The 12,040-nt window shown below is 31.0% G+C and overlaps 1 protein-coding gene across 4 annotated transcripts in view; it reads right to left on the bottom strand.

The window, feature by feature from the left end:
* CERKL (ceramide kinase like) overlaps window positions 1–12,040 on the bottom strand; it is a 243,043-nt gene that overhangs the window by 124,803 nt on the left and 106,200 nt on the right. For all 4 annotated transcript variants that reach the window (XR_004233073.1, XM_003764024.3, XM_031960373.1 and 1 more), the window contains exon 3: window positions 5,598–5,729. Coding sequence is in view for 3 of the 4 variants with exons in the window: in XM_003764024.3 (XP_003764072.2) it covers window positions 5,598–5,729 (132 nt within the window). In the remaining variant the exon portion in view is untranslated. The remainder of the gene's footprint in view (window positions 1–5,597; window positions 5,730–12,040) is intronic.

Here is a 12,040-nt window from a genome sequence, read left to right as displayed (position 1 = left end):
GTATATTTATTGTCACCACAATTGTAAGATATAGTTCAAAAAATGCTAGTGATAACAATGTCAAGAAAGAAATAAAAGGAAGAAAAATAAATGGAGTAAATAAATTCATCACTTTTTGCAGATGATAATTTTTTCCCTTAGGGAACTCTAGATTCAACTAAAAATTAAATACTGAAAAAACTTCAGTATTATAAAATTTTTAAATAAATTTCCATAATCACTAGCATTTCTCACAACAAACCTAAGAGGAATCTATAAAATACATAATCCCATCAAAAACAACTATAGGATGTATAAAATATTTGAGAGTCTACCTGCAAAGACAATAACAGGAACTACATGAATATAATTATAAAACATGACAACATATTCTAAATTAATTTACTTAATTTTTGGCAAAAAATTAAAAATCAAGTGGATGGCGATAAGTAATAAAGAACCAATTATGACATCAATGCAATGGAATATTATTATCCTGCAAGAAAGAATAAATGTTATGATTTCAGAGAAACCTGGAAAGACATAAACTGATACATAATAAACTGAACAAGGAATAACAATTTACACAATATCAAAATTACAAAGAATAGCATCTTTGAAAAACTTGAGAACTATGATAAATAGATAATCAATAGATCAAGTACAATTTGAGAGGTCCAATGATGAAGCATATTTCCCACCCTATCAGAGATAATGGGCTAAATAGGCAAAATAGCAAAATAAAGTAAATTTTTTGGACATGACCAATGGTGGATTTTTTTTTTTTACTTAACTATGAATGTTTATTTTTTTAAAAAAAAGTTTTTGCTTTTCTTTTTTTGATTGTGGGAGAGAGAAAGGATAAGTATAGTTCCTCAAAAAAAAAAAAAGAGAGAGAGAATGTATATAAGCATGATAGCTTTATTAAATTTATTATATATTTTAAAGTGTATCATAAGATATATAGAAAAAGATGTTAAATTTATTTTGTACTCAAAAAGAAAATCAAACTCTAAATAATAGAAATCCACAATTTCACTTAACTATTCCCTCTTTTCACATTACAATATATGTAAACGTTACTTTTATTTGGTATGTGCTAAGTCCAGAATTTTCTTAAAAAGAAATTTACCATTTCTTTCAAGAATGATTTTAGAAATACCAATTGTTGAACTCTAATTTCTAATCTATCTTGCTATATTCTTCAATTTATATAATGATACAGTCCTCCCATTCATTTTGTTGTTTAGAATTCTTAACTGTATATTCTTCACATCCAGTTACAATATGATAAATATTAATGAAGTTGATATATTCGGCACTGTGTTACATTCTAAAGATACAAATAAGAAAAAGAAAGGCAGTCCCTGCCCTCAAGGAGCTTACAATCTAATAACAGAACACAGTACACAAAAAACTGAAGAAGACAGGAAGGGGATAGGATTGAGTAGCTTTCAGGGTAGCCAGCATGAGGGCATGAGGAGAAGCCAAAACCAAAATGAGTAACTCATGAGAAATGAAGAGATGGCTGGAAATACTGAATGTTCTATAAAGAAAGTATTGGGAGATTTTCCTTTTACTCTCCAGCATTATATGGATAGAGGCAATTGATGAAGTATGAATACCAAAACTAAAGTAATGTCCATAATGAAAAATTTTCTGGTGATGTTTATGGTGGGGGACAGGACATAGGGAAGGGAAAGAATGATGATGTTGAAGTGGAAACCAAGTAGTAGAAAGTAGTAGAAAAGTAATGTTCATTTTTATTTTTTCTTCTTCTTACTCTCAAACTCCCTCTCCACAAAGAAGATGAAAGATAAAAATGGTGTTCTTACTACTAACAAGTGATATTTTTCTGCTCCAAAGTTCCCCTTTTCTTCCTCTCAACCAGACAATAATAGGCTTTTACTCCTTATTTCCTTTTAATCTTTTCTTCACAACTTAATCTCCAAATCTAGAGATTTTGTTGCTTATTATTTCTCTCTCCCTCCTTTTTAACACTTTCCCATTTCTGTTTCCTCAGTAAATTTGATATTTTTTTTACTGAATTCTCTGTGTGTTTTAAACTCTCCTCTGTCAGACAAAAGGAAGGTAACATGTATTTGATGACTGTTTACTCCACTCACTTCTTCCAAATGTTAATAGCTTCTTGTTTCCTTGTGTCCCTCCAGCAACTACTTGAAATTAAGTGATATTTCTCTTCTCTCCCATTTCTTCCCTAGTGTATTATGTTTTTCTTTCCCTTTCTTAGTTGTAACTATTTATCTTCTTTTGAAACATCATCCTCTAGGCTTTCTTTTTCTTTATGGTGATAACTTTCAAAACTTATGTAATAATGGATACAGTTCTTTGGTATTTGAACTCTTTGTATCTGCTTACAGTATATTTTCTTTATCTTGGTAACTCTGGATTTGAGGCTATAGTACTCCTTGGAGCATTTACTTTAGTGTTTCTTTCAGGAGGACGCAGGTGGATCTTTTTTGTCTGCTTGCTTTGGTTTTGTTTTGTTCTCTGATTCTAATAGGTCTGAGAAGTTTTAATGTACAATCTTTTTGAAATGTGGTATCCAACATTTTTTTTCTTTTTAGTTTTCAGGTAGTGTAGTGATTTTTAGATTAGTTTTCTTTTGATATGTTTTCTAGATCAGTTCCTTTGATAGGAGATATTTTAAACATTTTAATCTATTTTTTTCAGTATTTTGATTGATTTTATCTCATGAAATAACTGATTTTTCTTCCATCCTATTTTCAGGGAGTCTGCTACTAGGTTAAATTTTTGTACTTCCTGTAATGAGCTTTTCATTTTCTTTCCATTTTTACACTAAGGATTTAATTTCATTTAAAATGTTTTAGCTCTTCCTGGAAATCCATTAGACCTTGTGACCACACCATATGAGATTGCCTAGAGTCACTGTGAAATTTCTCTTTCTCTAGGGCTTGTATCCTAGAGATACAAAGTGTTCTGAAAAATAACATTTCTTTATCATCAGTTTACTTTTCTATTTACTCCTATATCCAACTTTACTTCATGAATTGAATTTTTGGGGTGATCAGAGCAAGTTCAGACTATTCTAGTTGTTGTTGTTGTTGTTTGTCATTTGTTTTCAAAGAGAACCATGGTGTCAGGGAGGTGATACTAGGACAAGCAGATGGATTGGATTTAGGTGAGGCAGGACTGTGCAAGATCACTTTCCTCATTTTCTCCTGCAGAGCCATCTGGGTCCAATGGCAAGATATAGATCAAGATGACTAGCAATGACCCTGGATGAAATGATAGATTTTGGCCTTTTTAAGCTAAGTCTTCAACAGCTCTCAGTTTCACTGAGGCTACATTCATTTAGTAATTAAGACGAGGTAGCAATTAAGGCAAATAATCTCCTCTTTCACCCTAGTTCAAAAATTATCTAGATAAATGAATGAATGAATGAATGAATGAATGAATCTGGGAGGGGAAGACCCTAGGGTTTCTTGGATGGGATGATGAGCATCTGTTTGGTCCAAAGGTACATTCTCTTCTTCTGGTGTTTATTACAAAGTACTAGCGGGTATGAAATTCACCTATAACTTTTCCCAGGTTTTCAGGTGTAGTTAAGTCAACTTGGTGTAAACTTTCATACCCCTAAGAGTATATGAAATGATTGTTGTCCTCTTGGTAGAATTTTTATTATTTTATTCACTTCAGTCCCCATATCCAAGTTGAAAGTTTTGTAGATATTTAATGAATCTGGAACTTCCTTGTTTGAGAATTTGTCTCGACTTTCCTTGCCTGAAGTTTGCTTCTCTACCTAGGAGCTTCCTAGTTGAAACATTATAAAATTGTTGGAAATGAAAGGCCTTTGAGCACTGAATTTCCCTCAATCTGGCTCTTCTGATTGGGACTACTTTTTGGGGTCATCAGACACTAAATGTGGAAATGTTCCCTTTCAGCCAAGGTCAATTGAAAACATTCACTGTAATTTCTATCCTTGTTGCCTAAACATTTAATACACTACTCAATCCAAAAGAGACATAGCACATAGAAGGAGCTTAATAAATGTTTAGTTAATAAATAATTATTTGATCTGGTGGTCTTTTATATTTATGGCAAAGTAAAAGGCAAGTTCTTTAGATTCTATGGTATGAAAGGGTTAGAGCATGCAACAAATAAAAAAAATTCAAAGAAGAAATGTAATGAAGATGTCATCAGCTTTGAAAGAAGCATAATATTTGAAAGGACAAGAGGATACATTTATATGTGTACCTCTTAATTTCATTTCATTTCTAAGCGTTAAAGACATTCTCAAAAATTTAAGCTTCAGAGAAGATGCTGATCTGCATGGGTAGTGGTAGTTCCCTCAGCAAAGTTCCTATTATCAGTTAAAATCATGTGTTTAGATCCTTATCTCTAATACAAAAACACACATAGACATAGATCCATGTGTATATATGCATACATATATATATATAAATATGTGTATGAATATATGTATAAGTATATGCACACAAACACACAAACACACAAATCCACTTACACAGATACACGTGCATATGTGTGTTTCTCTATGTATTCAAGTACCTTTGTATATGTTTCTACATTTAGCACTTTAAGCAAATATAATTATGTACTCTGATGTTATTCAGTCATGACTGACTGCAAATAATGCCATTTGGGGTTTTCTTGATAAAGACATTAGAGTAGATTCCCATTTCCTTCTCCAACTCATTTTCCAGATTAAAAAAAAAAAAAAAAAGGAGCCTAATTGGGTAAAGTAACTAGAAAGTATCTGAGGCCAGATTTGAACTCAGGAAGATGAGTTTTCCTGACCCCAAGTCTATACACTATCCTACCCAGTTGCCCATGTACTCTGTTAATCAACACTAAATATTTTTATCAGTTATATATCCTTATTTTAACCATGAACTTTTTTCTGGAAGAGGAATTAATATGCCTAGGCCCATGTACCAATCTACATATCACCAAATTCACAGTTAAGCATATACTGCAACATGGAGAAAGCAATATAATGAAACAGAGTTACTTCTGGCCATGGAAACAGAAGATATGGTGGAAACTTCAATTCCCATCCTTTCTACTTGCTTCTTTGGCAAATTCTTTGTTTTTTTAAAGCTCCATAATCTCAATTTCAAAACAAGGGTGACAAAATTTATAAGATCTATCTTGCAATGAAGTTGTGCTCTATTCCACTATCTGAAATAAGCAATTAAATACTCACTTTTGACCTAACCAGTAGGGGTCAGAATCAGAACAAAAACAATGGAAGGAAAGCATTCCATGGAAGGCCATCATACATACACTTTTCAGTTAATCAGCTAGGTTGTCAAACTTTAAAAATAATTCACATGTAAAAAAGTCACTTACATGCCTAAAGTTATATTTCACTTTAACAATGATGAATTTTGGGGGTAGAAAGAATCTCAATTCTTTCTTTTAAAAAATGTATTAATATGACATAATAAAATGTTTCACAAACAAATAAAATTATATTACTTTAATTAAAAAATATGATTTTAAAAGGTCAGGCTTCCAAAATTCTATTTTAATAATGATTAGGAATAAATTCAAGTGACCCTGATTGATTGTGTAAATTTTTTATGAATGAAATTCTTAAAATCACTTACTTGTTACGTCCGTCTTTATTTCTGCAAGCTTCAAAAGAGGTTCAACGTGTTCATAATAGATATGGGCAGCTTCTTTTTTGTGACTCTGTGGGTTTATAAGTACTTTTAAGGATTTGGGACGGTTTGAAAATTCTGAAAGAAAAATGTAAAAACTTTACATTTTAAAGACAGTGCCTTGACATTTTAATTTTAATTTTTAAATATCTACCCACTTATAAAGAATATAGCTAGAAAGTTGTAGACAGATTAAAAATTGTTAATTATCTATTTTTAGAATGAATTTTTAACATTTTCTGGACTCCAATGCTATGTCAGCAGATTTACTTTTAATTAGCTAGCCTGATAAAGATAATTCAAAACTGCTTTTGTAAATATAAATAAGTATGTATTTTCCCATTCATATATAACATGTTAAATGTTTCTTGAACTTTAGTTTCTAGAGAAAAGCAGTGAACCATAGCATATATACTTATCCATTTCCTCTCCCTAAATAAATATGTTCATTATCTGAATTGGACACCTTACCCACCCTGAGGCTGCTGACGCCCTGACCTACTAATGAGTTCAGGGTTAAATAAAACAAGTAAGGATGAGTCAGTGCAAAAGCACCTATGGAAATATATTTTAGTAAAGGAGAGGAAGGTTTTAGGTCACAGCTTAAACCTGAAAAAAAGAGACCAAGGAAGAAAAAAATATTCTGTTGGGAATTAAATAGGAAACACCTCTCAGCAGGGATTTGATGATAGTGCTACCTCACAGTTGGCGCTGAGATTTGATACTGCAATTTTCTGGGTCTGCAAGATGCTTATCACTTAAGACACAGCTGGAGCAGGTGCAAAGCAAATTTTCTGTTGTTAGTCAGGGTCAGGAAGAAAAGGCAAGCTACAGAAAGTCAAAAACTAGTTCTGTTTTAGCACTACTGCATAAGAAAACTATTTTTTGATTTACACTGTCTTTTTGGAAATAAGACAGTTTTATGGATTTTAATAATAGCATTACCAAAGATTTAAATTAAAATGTCCATCACACCAATGTCATATTTTGAATAGCCCAGGAGTCTGCTCATCCTTATCCTCATTTTTCTTCTCTGATGTGAAATTTTCCAATAGTATAGATTTCTTTCAACTTCAGAGATCCAAAACAAAAGATGAGGATGGTGAAATTATTTTTAAGATAAAAGTTCTTCAAATATATAAAAGCACTAACATTTTGGATATTAAATAAATAAATAAATTGTCCTCAGGCACAAATTGGACCAGTCATTAAGAATTATTTTTTTTAATGAAGGATCCCTACAAAAGAACAAAAACACATTCAACTAAAATAATGTATGATTAAAGTTAATGCTTAACTTTTAAAAAGAGACATTTTTAAATGATAGTAGAGAATAACCCTGTATTTCTCAAAACTTATGATGAAAATAAAAAACATAAATATTTAAATTATACACTATATATTAAAAACTACATAGTACAATACCAAAAAAAACAGATTTGAAGTCAGAGCTGAGTTTATATTCTAACTCTGCTACTTAAACTAATTCAATAGGTATTTATGAGCATCTACTATGAGCTAAGGTAATAGGCCCTGACCAAAAAAAAAAAAAAAAAAAAAAAAAAAGCTTGTTCTACTCTGGGGCAGAGGGAGGAGAGAGAGTATATAAATAGACAAAAATCTTCTTAAATTGTAGGTCATGAGTCCATATGGGACACATAATAATATGGGGATTGCAAAATTATGGTTTATTATCAGTAAATATTTGATTTATTATTTTATATATCTATATACCCAGAGTATATATAGGGTATATATAATTTATATTTTATAAAATTTATAAATTTATATATATTTATCAGGTATAAAAACTTATCAGGGGAAAATGGATCATAAATGGAAAAAGATTAAGAAGTCTTAAGTTAGATGATGCTGAAGGAAAGAGAAGAATATGGGAGAAGAGACAGAGAGAGAAAAGAGAGACAGAGGCAGAGATAACAAGAAATAGAGAAATGGAGATATAAATAGTCAGATATAATTAAATAGAAATACAAAATAGATACAGAGCAAATGCCAAAGGGGGTCACAAATCTAATAGCAAGGGCAGTTTGTTCATAATATAATGGGAGTGACAGAATAAGTAGGAGTGGAATATGTGAACATGGAAGGGATTCAGGTGAAGATTGAGTGGAACTGACTACTAAGATTGAAAACTTCCATCAAAGCCAGTATACAACATGAAATCACAGGGATTCTAAGTGGAGAGACCAGCAAGTAGCAGATGGTTGTAGTGGATGGATGTACTACTTACAGTAGTGTGTGTGACCACGTCTTGACCTCAGTTCCTTAGTTGATAAATGAAAGAGCTGAACTAGAGTTCCTACAATTCCTTCTGGCTGGAAATCCTATTGCTGAAGTTATATGCAAAGGACTAAATGGTCACCATGAGCACTGATCTTTTTTCCCCCCTGAGGCAGTTGGGATTAAGTGACTTGCCCAGGATCACACAGCTAGGAAATGTTAAGTATCTGATGTCATATTTGAACTCAGGTCCTCCTAACTTCAGAGTCAGTGTTCTATCTACTGTGCCACCAGCTGTCCCCAATGAACACTGATTGTTATTGACTCAGTTTAGGAAATTTTAATTGAATTTTTTCTCAAAAGAGTTCAAAGTATTAATTCTTATTTTTTTTAAAGCAAATCACCCAGGACAAAAGCATCAGAGGGCTAAGAAACAAAACTGGTATAAAAGTATTAAAACATAATATGATGCATCTGCTATAATATGATACATCTTTGAAAGACAAAGTCTTTCAAAGAAAATTATCCCACTTAACAATTAAAAAGTTCTTTGATTCGTTCTATTTTTGATTTCAAAGATTTGCTTCAAACCTCAGGAGCTTTTCTTCTAGAGAAATATTTCTTGCATTCCTTCAGAAAGAGGCACATTTTGATGGTAATAAGGAAGAAAATGATAGTACCATCTTTCTACAGATGTCCAAAATATTTGTAATTATTTTTTCCTTCTATCTATAATCATCTGGGGCAACAAGTGGCCTTCATTAGAAATGTTAAGTCATAGGAGAGAAATTTTGAGTTATAAAGGTTTTTCTGTCCCTGTCCTATAAAGCTACAATATAGATAATTTATTTTTTAGAACTTCTTCAGTTATACTGTATGTAGAACACAACAAACAATGTGGCAGAGCAAAACCTTAATCAGAAATTTCAAATAATAATGTCCTCTCTGTCTGTGGCATACAAATCATTTTAAAGTTAAAGATAGAAAAGTATGTATATGATAGGATCAAAGTGAATTTAACTTAATCTGTCCTGCAATCTAAATCTATAATTATGTACAGTGATCTTTTTTTATATAGATGATGATTGGCTTAAAACCTATATTCAAAAGTTCCAGAATAATTAAATTATATTTACTGTACTATACTTAATAAGCCAGGAAAATGAATTTATTGGTTCTAGAAAGACTGGAAAGTAATTGGGAGGATGGAAAGAGACCTTTAAAAGTTATACTTAACCACAAAAACAAATTGATAAAAATTCTCCATTCTCCAGCTTTCCTGGTAAGTCAAGGTTTTCCTATACTTGAATCAAAAACATTATTTTAATTACATTTGCCATTTTCTATTTTTATTTTCTTAAAAAGTTCCATTAATGTAGAAAATAGACATAGAATTGATATGCTTTAATCAGCAATTAGTTGATGATTTTCAGTATATAGAGACTTTTTGTATGAGGTAAAATTTGTAGAATTGTAAATGAAACAAATTCTCAAAAATGAATTTAATTTTTTTCAAATAAGTATAAGCCAAAAATATAAATGATTTATTGAATTCTAGTACATATGCCAATGAAGCATCAAAAAATCATGTGTTTGTCACAAAGTTAGCTTACTTGGTCATAAAAGAACTTCAGAACAAGCGAACTTGTTTTGTATGAATCATGAAATTTAGAGAAATGAATCAAGGCTCTCAAACAAGTATTTGCATATGAAGCCTAAAATATTACAATACTTGAAGATTTTTCTTTAACTTATTTGAGTTTATCCACGATATTGAGCAAAACACTTAAGTGAGAGGTCTTCAGCTCTTCATTTATTTCCTGAAAAAGCTAGAAATATATCAAGTAAAAGAACAACAAAAACTAAAGTGAGGAGAAAGGAAGGAAATACCCACAAAATAAATTAGTAGAGAGATTGAAAAATATGATCAAGGAATGAAAAGTTCTTAATAGTGTTATGTGCCAAGCTCTAGCAAAAGAAAAAGGACTAAATGTCTTCTCAAGAGACTTGCATTCTAATGGGAATGACAATAAGAATATAATTAAGAAAGTATATAACATATACAAAATATATAGGAAATAGTTTGGAGAAAGAAAGTACTGCCAGATGGGGAGGCTTCATTTGCAGGTGTTTGGGCTGCCTTTTAAAAGAATCAAGGCATTCCAACAGTTTGGGGTTGATGAGGAAACACATTAAAGGCATGGAAGCCAATAACTGCAAAAATACATGACTATATTCTTAGAATATAGTAGAGTGTAATAAAAAAGATTATAATGGAAGGAAGGTTCCATATATGGAGAACTTTAAATATTAAACAGAAATGAAAATGTTATCCAATATGCAATAGGGAAGTTCTTGTATCTACTGGATAGAGATAATATGAACAGACTTCTAATTTGGGAAAATCATTGTATAGAGTATATACTGCAGTAGGGAGAGGCTTAATATAAGGTGACAAAACAGAAGGTTATTAAAAAATAGTTTGGGAAAATAATGATGAGCCCTTGAAGAAAGGTGGCGGCTAGGAAAGTGAAGTAGAGGGGAGAGATATCAGATATATTGGAGAGAAATAAAGCATAAGATCTGGAAATTTGTGGATAAGAATATACCAAAAGAATTTAATTATTTTAATTAACTTTTGACTAATTAGTTGAGAAGAGATTACTTCTAAAATAGAATCCCTCCCAAAAAGGATTCATTTGCTCACAAACTTAAAGAGTAGTTAGAAGTTCAATGGGGAAAAAACTGAAAGGAAAAATAAATCATGAATTTAGAAATTTTAATGAAAAATTTAAAATAATTGTTGACTGAGCAAAACATAAAACTTTAAGCAAAAGAGTGAAGGTATTTAATGGAGAAGAATGCAAACATTCAATGATTCAATAAAATTTATTAAAGCAAAATCAAAAGACAACAAAATTGAAAGAAAAATTTGTATGAACAAAAATAATTGATCCAAAAGAAAAGGATTGGAGAAAGAAACAAAGAATTATTGCTCTCCCAGGAATGAATGATGAAACCAAATGTTTATACTCTGATTTTTTTAGGAAATCATAAAATATTGCCCAGAAATATTGGAAACTAGGTCAAATGCAAATTGATATTCATAAATGATCACTAGTTATCAATAAAATATCACTAGAGATAAATCTTAGATTTAACTCCTCCAAGGTCAAGAGCTCAAAAGTTTTTGGGGGAGTAGAGGGATCCCTTATAACCCTTTCACAATTAATCAGTCTAACATAAAGAGAGGTCTTAAAGCAGAGAGGATTTTAGAATCCACGAGAATAGTAAAGGTAGTACTTGAAAGTAATAAAATGCTTTAAGTTTCCCTGCCTTAGCATCCTTATAACCTTCACCATAGATGATGGACCTTGCTGATCTCTATTTGTACCAATCCTATTTCAGAGTAAGCAGTAAAGCCAGTGAAAAAGACACAGTATCTCTGAGCCTTTTTAAATGAAAAAAAAAAAAATGGCAGAAAGAACATGTTCTACAAGGATACCATAGGAAAAAATATCAGAGTGATTAAGATAGAGAAAATCTGACAAAAAAAGAAATACGAGCCTTAGTTTGAAGAGATCCATCTCAGTGAATAAACACTATGCAACAAAGGAAATTGAGGCAAATCTCAAGAATAAGAAAAACAAATTCTTTAATCCCTCTCAAATGACAATGGAACAACTATAAGAAGCAATTTACTAAAGAGTGAAAAAATTAAGAAGAGAAATGAGGGCTCTAGAGGAAAAACCCCCTCAGCAATTTAAGTGGAAACTAAGAGTTAAAACAAGATAAAGTAATCTTTCGATATAAATAGATTATCCTAAAAATATGATAGAATCAAAATGCAAAAATGCACAAACACAAAAATAATAGAATAAAGATTTTAAAACAAGATTTGAAGAATACATGAGAACTCTATAACACAATTATACTAAACTTGAAGTTAAAATATAAAGTGATATAACCATTATTAAATATTTTCCATAGAATATTATGAAAAAAAATCTGAGCACCATACTCCAAGAGATAATATAGAAAAATTACCCCAAAATAATGGAAGCAGATAGCAAAATATATAATAAAAGGATCCACAGAACACCAAAAGAAAGATATCAAGTTTAACTCATCAAGACACATAGGAGTCA

The sequence above is a fragment of the Sarcophilus harrisii genome, chromosome 3 (assembly GCF_902635505.1).
Source record: "Sarcophilus harrisii chromosome 3, mSarHar1.11, whole genome shotgun sequence".
Taxonomy (NCBI): domain Eukaryota; kingdom Metazoa; phylum Chordata; class Mammalia; order Dasyuromorphia; family Dasyuridae; genus Sarcophilus; species Sarcophilus harrisii.
The sequence above is the reverse complement of the archived record's forward strand: the minus strand, read 5'-3'. Positions and strand labels throughout refer to the sequence as shown.